Source organism: Microtus ochrogaster, linkage group LG4 (genome assembly GCF_000317375.1).
Source record: "Microtus ochrogaster isolate Prairie Vole_2 linkage group LG4, MicOch1.0, whole genome shotgun sequence".
Taxonomy (NCBI): Eukaryota; Metazoa; Chordata; class Mammalia; order Rodentia; family Cricetidae; genus Microtus; species Microtus ochrogaster.
The window spans coordinates 19,535,134-19,549,039 of NC_022030.1; the positions used below are offsets into that span (position 1 = coordinate 19,535,134).

At 50.8% G+C, this 13,906-nt stretch overlaps 1 protein-coding gene across 1 annotated transcript; it reads left to right on the top strand.

The window, feature by feature from the left end:
* Positions 1-5,022: 5,022 nt before the first annotated feature.
* Cadm4 (cell adhesion molecule 4) lies at positions 5,023-11,025 on the top strand. Its single transcript, XM_005361162.2, has 8 exons — positions 5,023-5,296; positions 5,562-5,714; positions 5,974-6,108; positions 6,551-6,715; positions 6,807-6,897; positions 7,840-8,012; positions 9,172-9,300; positions 10,014-11,025. The coding sequence occupies exons 1-8, from the start codon at positions 5,026-5,028 to the stop codon at positions 10,121-10,123; spliced, it is 1,227 nt and encodes a 408-aa protein (XP_005361219.2). The 5' UTR covers positions 5,023-5,025; the 3' UTR covers positions 10,124-11,025.
* The last annotated feature ends 2,881 nt before the right edge of the window (positions 11,026-13,906 follow it).

Below are 13,906 nucleotides of genomic sequence, written 5' to 3' on the forward strand. Positions count from 1 at the left end.
GCAGCATGGCTGAAGGGATGGGTGTTGGGGCTGAGGCGAAGGCTGATGGCTAGGCTGGCCTGTCGTCCTTTGGCCTGACCAACCCAGCGCGCGTGGTTGCATCGCCGACTGCACTTACTGAAGTGTAGGGAAGAAAATACTTGGGGCAAAGAGTGAACGTGTTGAGTTTGTCATTCCGGGAGAAAGGGGATAAAAATTCAAAGGGTGGCTTAGATATCTCCAACATAAAAGAAGTCCGGAAGTAGAAAGTGTGGTCGCTCCGCATCACCGCCGAAATCTCACACCTTTCAACTCTTGGTTTCATCACTCCGACCATCCTTTGCCGCCGGACCCAAAATGGCTGCCAGAATCCCACATATCCCATCCTGTTTCCAGGATGCCATGAGGGTGTCCCAGTAGGAAAAAAAGGATTTGCCTCCTTTTATTAGGAACTACTCCATAAATGACCATATATTTTGGCTTAGATCCAATTAGAATAAACTTATCCCACGGTTTTACCTAGCTGCAGGGGAGGCGGAAGTATCCGTTGGACAGGAAACAACTGTAAAGTGCAATGAGGTTTCTTTGGTGATAAGTGAAAAAAGAACATCGAGATAGGAAGCTAGCAGTCCCTGCTTCTGTCCCTCAGAAGAAATCTGTTCTACCCCTTGGTTACCCACGCTCTTAGCAGGGAATCTACCACTTCCAACAGGATATTACATTGATTTGTGGCTAGGTCCTTATAAACAGTAAAGATTTTCTAAGGGCCTGGACCTCATCTGACTTATCTCTGGGTCCCTGGCCTAGAAACATCCCTGACACTCAAGGGCCACACATACCAGACAACGTTACCACGAGACAGAATGGAAGAGACATGGAGAATCACTTATGTTATTTTGTGGTTTTGTTTCTTCAAAGCAGAGGCTATTTTGTTGTTGTTGTTGTTTGAGACAGGGTTTTTCTGTGCAACAGTTCTGGAACTCGCTTTGTAGACCAAACTGGCCTCGACCTCACAAAGATCCACCTGCCTCTGCCTCCCAAGTGCTGGGATTAAAGCCGTGCGCCACCACCACCCAGCTCAGAAGCTCTTACTATAGCCCTGGAGGGACTGAGAAACCCTTTCTCAGCGTCCCTAGTGCAGAAATTACAGGAGTGCTCTGCCATGCCCTGCCATTAATAATTTAAAGACAGCTGAGAAGACTCTGGATCCTCATATCCCGCTCACAGCACTCAGGAAGTGGAGGCTGCCACTCTGCAGGAAAAAAACAACAAATCAAATCAGGAATGCTGGTTTCAGAGACACACCTTGCCTCCAAAGACTGAGGTGGAGAGTGACAGAGGGGATATCCAATCCTAGTGCCCTCCAGGATTCTGTTCTGTGCAGACGCTCACATATGAGTACTTACACACGTGTGTGCGCGCACACATACACATGCATGCTAACTAAATTGCAAATAAGTATAAATCCTGAGACTGGAGAGATGACTCAGTGGTTAAGAGCACTGGCTGCTTTTCCAGAAGACCCAGGTTTCATACCCAACACCCACATGGTAACGCCCAACCGTCTGTAATTCCTGTTCCGGGGTTCAGATGCCCTCTTCTGGCCTCTGTGGCCACCAGACAGGCAAATGGTGCATTCACAAACAGTCAGGCCAAACACCTGTACATATAAAATAAAAGTTAAAAAAATAAATAAATTCAAATAACTAGCCATCCCTAGTAGTGCACGTCTCTAATTCCGGAACTAGGCAGACTGAGACAGGAACATCCGTCACCTGAGTCCCTAAATTCAGAACCTCTGGGCAAGATGAGAAATTAGCAGACAGACAGACCAGAACTAAGATAGCTTCTTGCTGTGGCAGGCCTGTCACAACGTATTCCATAACCTCTCACCAGTGCTGGACATTTATCTAGATGTCCGGAAGGGATGTGGAGGGAGGACCAGCGGTTAGAGGGTCCTGGCTTTTGCAAAGTTTTGACTGTGGCAAGTTTCCTCACCTATACAATGGGATTGGGGGTGTGAGGCTCTGGGTTCAGTCTCTGGAACCCATTCATTATCATGGGAATTGGGAAAACAGGCACTGAAATAGAGTTCCCTTACTAGGTGGTTGTGGCGCACACCTTTAATTTGAGCACTCTGGAGGCAAAGGCAGGAAGATCTCTGTGAGTTCGAGGCCAGCCTGGTCTACAGAGTGAGTTCCAGGACAGTCTGAAACTGCAGCAGGGCTACACAGAGAAATCTCCCTCCCCAAAAAGAAAGCAAGCCCTTTTTCTGCACATCAGGAAGGTTAGAGGGAAGCAGCCTGGCAATGGCCTTACCATAGGAGCTCCAGCACAGGCTTATTCAGTGGTAGCTGTGGAAGTGCTGTTATCTCGGGGAAGAAACTGAGGGTTCTGGGAGCCCATCTGCTGGTTAGGGTTGGCTTTCAGTTTCCTTTCTTTGCTGATGGAAATGGAACCCATGACCTTGCTCTGGTGAAGCAAACACTGAGCCACACTGCCAGACCCTCACTGGGGGTTTCTAGGCAGGGGCTCTACCACTGAGCCACACCCCAGCCCCTCACTGGGGGTTTCTAGGCAGAGGTTCTACCCCTGAGCCACACCCCAGCCCCTCACTGGGGGATTCTAGGCAGGGGCTGTACCTCTGAGCCACCTCAGCCCAACATTACCTTTCCAGCCCTGTAATTTGTTCTTCTAATGATGATCCAGGGTGGGCTAACTGCTGTCACAAATAATCCTAAACTCTTAATGTGTTCAGAAATCTGTTTTAATAAAAAATTTTATTTTTTGTTTGTTTGTTTTCCAGACGTTGTTTGTTTGTTTTCAGACAAGATTTTACTGTGTAAGCCTTGCTGTCCTGGAACTTGCTCTGTAGACTAGCCTGGTCTCAAACTCAGTGATCCACCAGCCTCTGCATCCAGTGTTGAAATTAAAGGTGTACACCAAGTCAGATATAGTGATGCACACCTTTAATCCCAGTGCTTGGGAGGCAGAGGCAGGCAGATCTCTGTGAGTTCAAGTCCAGCCTGGTCTACAAGAGCTAGTTCCAGGACAGGCTCCAAAGCAACACAGAGAAACCCTGTCTCGAAACACCAAAATAAATAAATAAATAAGACTCTGGCAGGGCCATAGAGAACAAGGAGCTGTGGGGCTCTTATGTGAGGTCCTGCCCTTCCAGGGGTTTCTTAGACTGCTCTGACCCCATAGACGTGTACAATTGTAGGGGAGAGAGACAAGGTGAGAAGGATTCTATCCAGCACCATATTCACTGGCCCCAAATTAGTCATGTGGCTCCACCCAGCCACAGAGATGCTGGGGGAAGTAGCATAGGTGTGTGACAGAGCCAAGGACGTTACGGTGGAACTGACCACTCCAAATTTAGTGGCCTAGAATAATGACTGCCAGAGCCAGGGGTCCATGCTGTACACCTGTAACCATACCACTGTGGAAGCTGAGGCAGGAGGATTAGGAGGTGTTCAAGACCGGCTTGACTAACACTGTGAGGAACATCAAAGCAGTGGGGGAAATGCTGTTTACTCAGATTCTGGACGGGAGATTTAGATTGGGTCAGGTGGGGAGACTTCTGGGTTTACACTGGAGCCACCTGGGTTTCTTTCAAAGTGTAAGATTCAAGATGGCCTCCCTCAGAGGGTAGGTGGCAGGTGCCACAAAGAGGCTATTCTGGGCATCTTTACCAACAGTTTCTGGGTAGCAGATGGCACACAGGAAGCTGTTAGGCATCTTTAAGGCTTTGTGGGCTTTAGAACTGTTGCTAGATTATTTTAAGCAAAACCACTTCTCCCCAGTTTGGTTTCCTACTACTCCCAAGGTGACTGAGGATGACCTTGAACTTCTGACCTTCCTGCCTTTACCTCAAGCGCTGGGCTCTAGGCTTCTATGCATTCACCATCACACCCAGTCTGTGCTGTGTTGGGGACCTAGCCCAGAGCTTCATGCCTGCTAGGCAGGCACTCTACCTACGACATCCCCACTCCAGTGCACGTGCGTGAGTGGTGCGTGTGTGTGTGTGTGTGTGTGTGTGTGTGTGTGCGCGCGCGCGTGAGGGGGGGGGGAGCTGTGTCTTTTGTTTCTCAGACAGGGTCTTGCCTTTGATATATCCTGGCTTTGATCTTATTATATTGCCTAGGCTGGCCCTGTACTCCAGACCCTTTCTGCCGCTGCCTCCCAGGTACTGGAATTTTCAGGGCCATGGCTAGCAGGTTCTGTTGATCACTAGGATCATAAATTAGCCCAGATTCAGGGAGGTGAGCCTCCTGAATGGGCCGGCTAGCTGAATCAGCTTGCAGAGGATCTAGGTATGTAAATCAGACAGGCTTGGGACACAGGGAGAGAAGAAAGGGGGAGGAAACAGAAAAGGAACTTGTGTGTGATGATGTAAGCCCAGAACCCCAGCCCTGGAGAGGCGCAGGCAGGAGGATCCTGTAGACTCGCTGCCAGCTTGCTCTCTCTATATATGCTCCTGATGTGGGGAGACAACCCATCCGAGCATCAGTCAGTGGGTGCCCTGTGGAAGATGGCCGCCTCCCATACCTGGTGAACTCCAGCTCCGAGATCCAAAGGGGATTTCTTCTGTCAGAGCCTCCAATTACTGTCCATCTTCCTGGGCAGTTCTCTCTGCCCTTCCCCTAGCAGCTAGTGCCCTTGTGCTGCCACATAGTCTTGCCTTGGCTCTCTAGAAACGATTTTGCCTCTTCAGATTGGAGAGAGGACTAAAGGCCAGGTTTGGTGGCTCACACCTATAATCTTAGCACTCACAAAGCTGAGGCAGGAGAATTGCTATCAGTTTAAAGCTAATCTGGGCTACAGGGTGAGACCATTCTCAACAACAAACAAATCAGGAATTAGGGAGATGTTCAAGCAAGTGCGAGGACCAGAGTTCGCATCCCCAGCACCCACATTAAGTCGGCTCTGGTCCTGGAACCTTGCTCATCAATACCAACCCGGATCTGTGATCTCTGGGTTCGATTGAGAGACCCTGCTTCAATGAATAAGGTGGAGAACCTTAGGGGAAGAGGACCTCAACCCATGCATTTGAACATGTCTATGTTCCCCCACTTATGTAAACACAGAGCCTCATGTGCGAACACACACAGACACACACAACTGAATGCCATCTCAGAGACGCTCCCATCTGTTTCTCTTGGTTCAGGGGCTGGACAGGAAGTGCAGACAGAGAATGTGACGGTGGCTGAAGGTGGGGTGGCTGAGATCACCTGCCGTCTGCATCAGTACGATGGGTCCATAGTTGTCATCCAGAACCCAGCCCGGCAGACCCTCTTTTTCAATGGCACCCGAGGTGAGTGCAGGAACTCTGAACTTCTGTGACCTCAAAAAGGACTCATCTAAACATCTGACAGGGGGACAGGGCTGGAAGCCTGGGCTTCCATGTTGGGGGGAGGCGAGGGAGGAAGGGTGCTGGAATGGGCTCCCAAGGGAACAAACAGTTGAATAGGGTCAGACGCAGAGCTTTGTCTGGAGAAAGGCAGGGGGCGGCCTCTGTCCTGGAGGGTGCCTGTCTGGAGACCAGAGAAGCCCCCAAGTTGAATCCCTCTTCACTGTAGCTCTAAAGGATGAGCGATTTCAGCTGGAGGAATTTTCCCCTCGTCGAGTGCGCATCCGGCTCTCCGACGCCCGCCTGGAAGATGAGGGGGGCTACTTTTGCCAGCTCTACACGGAGGACACCCACCACCAGATCGCCACGCTCACTGTCCTAGGTACTGGCCTTTTCCCCGCTCAAAGCCCCTCTCTCTTCATTCCCTGCTTCTCACTAGTCCTGAGACCTATGCGCCCTGGAGGTTTTTAACCTCTTGGACTTCTGGCTCCACCAGGCCTCTGGTCTCTGCGTATGAATCCTGCCACCTGTGGGACCCTGGCTCCCATTGGTCCCTAGGATCCAGCAGCCAGAATGACTTGTGCCTACCTCGGTGCCTCCCTTGACCCCTTCCCCCCCATCTGCGCCCCTTCTCTGCGCAGTGGCTCCGGAGAATCCAGTGGTGGAGGTCCGAGAGCAAGCGGTGGAGGGCGGCGAGGTGGAACTCAGCTGCCTGGTTCCGCGGTCGCGCCCTGCAGCAGTCCTGCGCTGGTATCGTGATCGCAAAGAACTGAAAGGTACCCAGGGCTAGGCCGAGTGGCAGAGCCGATGGGGGAGGGGGGGCTCGGGACTTGGGGAAAGAGGCGGGGTTAGTGGTGGGAGGGGCCTGGAGAAGAGTGCAAGAGCGCACGGGTCCTGACTGACACTTCCCATTCCTGGTTCCACCGCTGGCACACGCCTGTCCACACAACCTTTGGGAGGTGGAGAAAAGAGAGTCAGGAGTTCAAGGTCATCGGCTACAAAGCGAGTTCAAGACCAGCCGGCACCACTTGAGACCCTGTCTCAAAGCAAACAATGCAAACAAAACTCACGGATTCAAGGCGTGAGAAAGTCAGAGGATGTGGCTAGGTGAATAAGGCGAGGCTTATAGTTAGGAACGTGGCTTGACCAGCAGCCTACATTGGGATCAGGAGACAGGGCAGGACCCCTAGCCTAACGTTTCTGGGCTGGATCCGACAGGAGTGAGCAGCGGCCAGGAGAATGGCAAGGTGTGGAGCGTGGCGAGCACTGTGCGGTTCCGTGTGGACCGCAAGGATGACGGTGATATCGTCATTTGTGAAGCGCAGAACCAGGCGCTGCCCTCGGGACACAGCAAGCAGACGCAGTACGTGCTGGATGTGCAGTGTAAGTGGCTCCGGGGTCTGCACGCTGGTCGCCCGCCCTTAGAGCTCCCCAACCCTCGGAATGATCTCTCATTTTCCCTCTTGCGCTGCAGACTCTCCCACGGCACGGATCCATGCTTCTCAAGCTGTAGTGAGGGAGGGAGACACACTGGTGCTGACCTGTGCTGTTACAGGGAACCCCAGGTGAGATCTAACTTCTGGCTCCTAAGCGGTGAGGGAACTTGGGGCTTGCACTCCTGGGCCCTATGGAAAAGGGTACTGAAGCCGGACTCCTGATGAAAAGGGCTTGGAAGGGGTTAATTCTTACAGCTCTGGCTACGTGTAGAAGCTGGTCTCAAGTCTGATGGTTTTCCATAAGAAAAGGGCTGTGAGATGGCCCCTTTTATTAACAAAAAAAAAAAAAAGTTATGGCCAGGCGGTGGTGGCGTGCGCCTTTAATCCCAGCACTAGAGAGGCAGAGGCAGGAGGATCTCTGTGAATTCGAGACCTGGTCTACACAGCAAGTTCCAGGACAGTCAGAGCTACATAGAGAAACCCTGTCTTAAAAAACAAAACAACTATGGGGCCCGAGGAATGGCTTAGGTGTTCATCCAGAAGACCCTGGTTCAATTCTCGGCTCCCATATAGTGACTCCAGTCCCTGGGAGTCTGACGCCCCCTTCTGGCTTCTGAGGACACCACACAGCTGAAGTACACTGCAAACATACTTTTTAAATATTATATTTTTGTTAGGGGTGGGAGGCGTACCACTACACACGTAGGGAGGTCAGAGGGCAACTCGTGAGAATTCCTTCTGCCCTTCCACTGTGTGGGGTCCAGGAATCTAATTCATAATCGGGCTTGTTGACTAGTGTCTACCCTTCGAAGCATCTCGCAGGCAGAGTTGTCGGAGCTTCCTTGCCCCTTTTCATTGCTGGGGATCGAACCTGACATCTTATACATAGCTGGCAAAGGATCTACCATTGGGACAAACGCGCACGCGCGCGCACACACACACACACACACACACACACACACACACACACACGAGCAGTGACAGCCGCTTAATACTGAATTGGAGCTGCATATCTAGATTCCTGAGAAGTCAGATTCTTGGGTTCCTAACTCTGTTTTTACCCACGGCCAGGCCAAGCCAGATCCGCTGGAACCGCGGGAATGAGTCTTTGCCGGAGAGAGCAGAGGCAGTGGGTGAGACGCTCACCCTGCCCGGCCTGGTATCTGCAGATAACGGCACCTACACTTGCGAGGCGGCAAACAAGCACGGCCACGCGAGGGCGCTCTACGTGCTTGTGGTCTATGGTGAGGGCGGAGCGTGTCAAGCTTGGGGGCGGGGCGGGCTACCTTACCAGAGGGCGAAGCCTGTGCTAAGAGGTCGATTGCGTGGTTAAGTAGCCAACTGACTCGTCTTGAGTTTAGATTCCCCCCGCCCCCATGGGGAACATTTGAGTCAAAAGAAAAGGAGCGTGCTAGCTGACCACGGCGGGATGCTACTGTTAACCCAGTGCTTTGGAGGTCGAGGCAAGGTGATCACTCATTTGAGGCCAGCCTGAGCTAAATAAATAATAACCAGTCTACCAAAAGAGGCGCTGGGTGCGCTATTGGCTGGAGGTGTAGCCCAGGTAATAGAGTGCTTGCTTTGCATGCATGCTAAAGCGTGGATACAATTCACAGCACTACCTAAATCTGACGCCATTCCAGTAATCCCTGCTGAATAAGAAGTTCCAGGTCATCTTCACCGATTTTTTAAAATTTAATTTAACTTTATTTTATGTGTATTGGTGTGAGGGTGTTGGATCCCCTTTAACTGGAGTTACAGACGTTTGTGAACTGTCCTGTGGGTGCTGGGAATTGAACCCTGGTCCTCTGGAAGAGCAGCCAGTGCTCTCAACCATGGAACCAGTGCTCCAGTCCCCATCTTGATTGACTTTTAAACCAGTATATAAAACAGGAGACACACACACAAAAGCTAGTTGGAGCTACATAGTGAGACCCTGTCTGGATAAACACAGCGACCTGCTCTGCAGTTAAGTGTGCTTCTGCAGAGGACCAAGCCTGGATTCTCAGCACCCACATGGCAGTTCACAACACTCCGAAACTCACGTTCCAGATCCAGTGTCCTCTTTCTTCTGGCCTCCTTCAATTCCTTCATGCACTGGTGCACATAAATCCACGCAAGCACAGATGCATAAAATTAAGAAAATGTTTTGTAAAAACCCAGAGTTAGAATGGGATGTGTTACTTCCAGTTTAGGGATGAAAAGGTGAGGAGGTAGGCAAATACTAGGAATGGAATACCCACCAGATTAAAAGCCAAGGATTCCGGGAAGAGTTGGAGCTGAAGAAAAGGGGCTAAAAGATGGCAGGTATTTTTGAGGAGCGAAGCTGTGTGCAGAATAGCTTACGGCCTGGCAGCAGCAGGCTGGATTACACCGCCTCTGAACACCTTGTTCCTCTGCCAGACCCTGGTGCTGTGGTAGAGGCTCAGACATCGGTTCCCTACGCCATTGTGGGCGGCATCCTGGCGCTACTAGTGTTTCTGATCATATGTGTGCTAGTAGGCATGGTCTGGTGCTCCGTCCGACAGAAGGGTAAGTCGGGTGGCGCCTGAAGTCAGCGAAGGGTGCGGTCGGTTTGATTCTGGGTTGCAAGGGGGCGGAGCCTAGGCACTAGATCGGATTCGAAATCGCGCCATATTTTAGACCAATTTTGTGTAGGGTTGGGACTTTGAGTCCTGGGCTCTGAAAGGGTTTGAAGTTTAGCAGAATTAAGAGGAGGGATTTGGGGTAATTTATTTTTCAAGTAGCTGGATTTACTGGCGGCATAGTCGTAAGGGAATACTATCAGAAAAGAAACAGGTAGGGGAGGAGATGAGGGTCCTGGGAATAGGGCTCAGTCGGTAGAATGTCTAGCATGCACAAAACCGTGAACTCCATCCTCCAGCACTGCACAAAACGGAGCGTGGTGTGCAGGCTTTTAACCCCAGTATTTGGGAGGCGGTGGCAGGATCCAAAGTTCAAGGTCACTTGTACTACCGAGTTTGAAGCTTACCTGGAAAACTGAAGACCCTGTCTCAAAAGTGGGGACGGGGCAATTGGGAGATGAGGGTGGGTTTTTTTTTTTTTTCTGTGAACTTTTGGAATCTTCCTAATTCTGCTTTTACCTTTCTCTTCCTCTGTCTTGTGCTTCACGGAACTGAACCCTGCTTCCCTTTCTCCCACTTCATATGTTGTGTCTCCTTTCCCTATATCCACTTCCTGGGTCCACATCCCCCTTTGCCCTGGGGGCATCTTCCCGCCCTCAGGCTCCTATCTGACCCACGAGGCCAGTGGCTTGGACGAGCAGGGAGAAGCTAGAGAAGCCTTCCTCAACGGCAGCGATGGACATAAGCGGAAAGAAGAATTTTTCATCTGACCCCACTCCCCCACTGCCAGCTGCAAGGAACCAGCAAAGACATTGACCAGAGTCCGGGATGGTGGGCTCCTCCCCCCGCAGCTAACACCTCAGGCGCTTGGGCAGGGATTTGGGGGGTGTTGGATGCCTGAACCTCTCCCAGGGCCAAAGGCTAGGGTCCAGAGGCGTAGGGTCCCCTAGAGGACAGAGAGACCGAAGGTCCTCTCTAGACCCCAAGTCTGGGGAGGGGTAATAGGGATTTGGGTTGGGGGAAGGCCAGAACCCCTAGACAGCAGAACCAGGTCTTGTGGGGAGGGGGTCAGATTCTGGGAAGGGTGGGGTGGGCAGGGAAGGGGAACACAGATTTCTTTGGGGTCCCAGACCCCATGCCAGCCATTGTAAGAGTTCCACAGAGCTCTGGGCACCTCTTTGCAAAGCCATGTTTGCACGGTGGGGGGAGGGGCGGGGGAGGGCGTGGAAAGGGGAATTCTGTGTCTTTGTGTGAAAACTCTGATGGGGGCAGTGAGGGAAACAACCCCAACCCTTATCCAGTCCCCCTTTCTGGGTTCCTGGGCGGCTCCCCTTCCCTCCATCTCCTCCCCCCACGTCTTTCCCATTCCATATTTGTCTGTCCACCCACTCCTGGGGGGGCCTTCCCAGTCTCTCCTCCAGGCCCCCCGGGGAGAGGGAGGGAGCTTGGAAGGGATGTGTGGTCTCTATGGTTTTATATATAATATATTAAAAAAAATCAAAAATCTGTATGAAAAAATATCAGATTGCACCCCTCTCCCCCATTCCTGGCTTTTGCCCCTTTTTTCTTGTTTAAAAACGAAACAAAACACATTTTTGTACGGGGCGGGGAAGGGATAGGGAGGGGGGTTTGGCAATCCCACTAACCACCATTAAACTGAGGAGAGAACAAGTGTTTGGGGTGGCTGTGTGTCTGTCCCTCTGTCCACTGCTGTACCATTGGGAAGGGGAGATGCAGGGGTGGTCAGGGGATTCTGTTATAGAGGAAGGTAAAGGTGACTTTACCAAGGTCACCTCCATCCACCCACTCTTCCCCAAATTGGTTGTTTCTTTTTTGGGGGGATGGAATGGGAAACGGGCAGGGTGGGGTGTGGGAGGAGTGGCAGGCTTTGTTTTGTCTCTGCTTTTTGAGACAGCATCTTGTAGTTTAACCCAGTCTGGTCTTGAATTCTTGGTAACCCTCTGACTTACCTTCTAAAAAGCTGGGTATGGGTGTAAACCACCAGAGCCAGAAATTTATGAATTTATATAGGCATTGTCTTCATCCATTCATTAAAACAGTCAGGTCTCCGGTTGGCCTATCCTATTCCCTTTCTCATGAGTCATCCCTCCCCCCCCCAGATCCCACCTGTTCTCTAGAGACACTTTCAACTCCATTCATCCTGTCTCTACCAACTGTTTGAACTGAAGAGTTTAGGGTCAGCCTGGGCAACATCATCAGTCTAGGCATGCCTTTAATCCCAGCAACTGGGAAGATGAGGCAGTTGGATCGCTGTGAATTTTTGCTGCCAGCCAGAGATGTACAGTGAGATCTTTATTCAAACAATCAAACAATAACTGCTTATGAAGTTGTTAAGGTTCAGCACAGCCTGCTATGAATAAATAGCCCTCCACAGACACATGAGATACATGAGACACACAGACACACAACAAGTTGTTCCAGTTTAGCAGGCATCTAAAATTTGATCCTGTCCTAGGCTCTAAGGACTCAGGGTAAAAGGGGGACCCTATGCTGACCCTCATGAAATTTTGATGAAGGAAACAGACTATCAGCAAGTTAGTAAACAATTTTGCCAGAAATTTTGATGGTGATGGAAGACACACTAGAGAGGCAGAGGCAGGAGAATCTCTGTGAGTTCAAGGCCAGCCTGATCTACAGAGTGAGTTCCAGGACAGCCAGGGCTACATAAAGGAATTCTTTTTTAAAACAAAAACAGAAAACAATTTCAGGGCTAGGAATGGTAGTACACATCTTCAATCTTCAGGGAGCAGAGGCACAAGGGTCTAAGCAAGTTCCCTAGCATCTTGGTCTCCAGGGCTAGTTTCAGGTCACTCCTAGCTACTTAGCAAGACTGGGTGTTGCCTCCCCCACCCAACAAAAAACTTAATACTTGCCTTGAAATTGTAAAGAAGGCTATTAAAATGCTAGCTGGGTGTCATTAGCCCTTCAGAGGCTGCCTTAGGAGACTGAATTTGTAGCCAGCCTGGGTGGTGGCTCACACCTTTAATCCCAGCACTTGGGGTGCAGAGGTAGGCAGGTCTCAGTCTGAGGTCAGTCTGGTCTACAGAGAGAAACCCTGCCTCAAACAAACAAACCAAAAAGGTCACACATCTTTAATTCTAGCATGTGGGAGACAAGCGGCAGCCAAGTCTTTGTAGCAAACTCCAGACCTGGACTATATAGTAAGACCCTGCCTAAAACACAGACACACACACACAGAGGAGATGTGGTTTACTGTTTTATTTTCTTATTATGGGGAAATTTCATACAAAGTGAAAGAGCTAGAAAGGTCCACAAAGTCCCAGGCACTCTGCACCACACGTCAGCCCACCATCAAAAGTGCTTCATTTACTGAAACAGGCGCTGTGTCAGTCTCCCTAATTCACTCAGTCTGCAGGTGCTGTGTCATCAAGGAAGGCTGTCGTTGACTTCAGTGCCAAGGCAGAGTAAGCAGAAAGCAGCGGTGGTGGGGGGGGAGCATTCTCAGATAAAGCGAATAGTAAGATCAAAGCCTGAGACAGTAAAGAGCTGTGTTTGAAGTTCTGGGATCAGGACCTGATAAAAAGGGGGGCGGGGCCAGAAAAGACATCAGGGTCAGAGCTTTGACTGAGAGGCCAGGTTTGGTGACACAGCCCTGTCATCCCAGCGTTTGGGAAGCTGAGGCAAGAGAACCTCAGCTTCCCAAGTGCGTGAAAACCACTGTGGGCTGCACAGGGAGACGCGGTCTCGGAAACAAAACAAAGCAAAACCTTTCCTTTTCTATGGTGTGGTGGACTTCACCAGAGCGTTTTAGGTGGCTAGTGATTAAAATCAGTTCTCCCCAGCACGGGCGGGTAGGGGTGTTGCCTGCGTACAGCCGACGCGAATTTACAGCTCTTTAAAGTCACCTAGGCTTGCTGCCTGGGGGCCTGTCATTACAGCACTCCTGAGGCAATGTCAATGTTCAAGGTTATTCTCGTGGAGGGAGGCTAGCCTGCCTAAAAAAAAAAAAAGAAAGAAAGAAAGAAAAAAGAAAAAAATGCAAACACCTTTAGGAGATTTTTTTTCTCCTCCCCAGTTGTGTTCCACGCAAAGGAAGCCGCCTGCAATTTCACTAAGAATGCTGACACTCCTTTGCCTCTGGGCATTAGCATTAGCTATTTCCTCCGCCAAGAGACTCCCATTCTAGTTGGCTCCAGTTCAGACTTGGCTTAAAAATCAGCCCTGGAAGTTCTTGCAGAACCCCGGCCTGGGGCCGGGGTTTCTGGCACCCACAGCCTCCTACTTTCCACCTCTTCCAGGTCTGCAGTACTAAGTTTTAGTCTAAACAAAGGTGGTTCGTCTTCCTTAGATGGGGGGGGGGGCGGTGGGCAGATTTCTCGAAACGCAGAAACCCACGTGTGGGCCTAATTCACAAGTGGGCAATGAAAATTTATCCTGGGTGGCAGGGGAGAGAACCGTGTCCTAGACCTTCGGTAGTTTCAGGACAAGGAGACCTGTCTACTTCTCTCAAGTCTGCAGTCCCTATAAGCGTGCGCTTGGTTCAGGTCTTCCACCCCCCCCCCCCCCGCCCC

Coding starts and splice junctions, on each gene's coding strand:
- Cadm4 (XM_005361162.2), top strand. CDS start 5,026: ATGCATTTGAACATGTCTATGTTCCCCCACTTATGTAAACACAGAGCC. Junction 5,297..5,561: donor CTTTTTCAATGGCACCCGAG/GTGAGTGCAGGA, acceptor TCTTCACTGTAG/CTCTAAAGGATGAGCGATTT. Junction 9,301..10,013: donor GTGCTCCGTCCGACAGAAGG/GTAAGTCGGGTG, acceptor TCCCGCCCTCAG/GCTCCTATCTGACCCACGAG.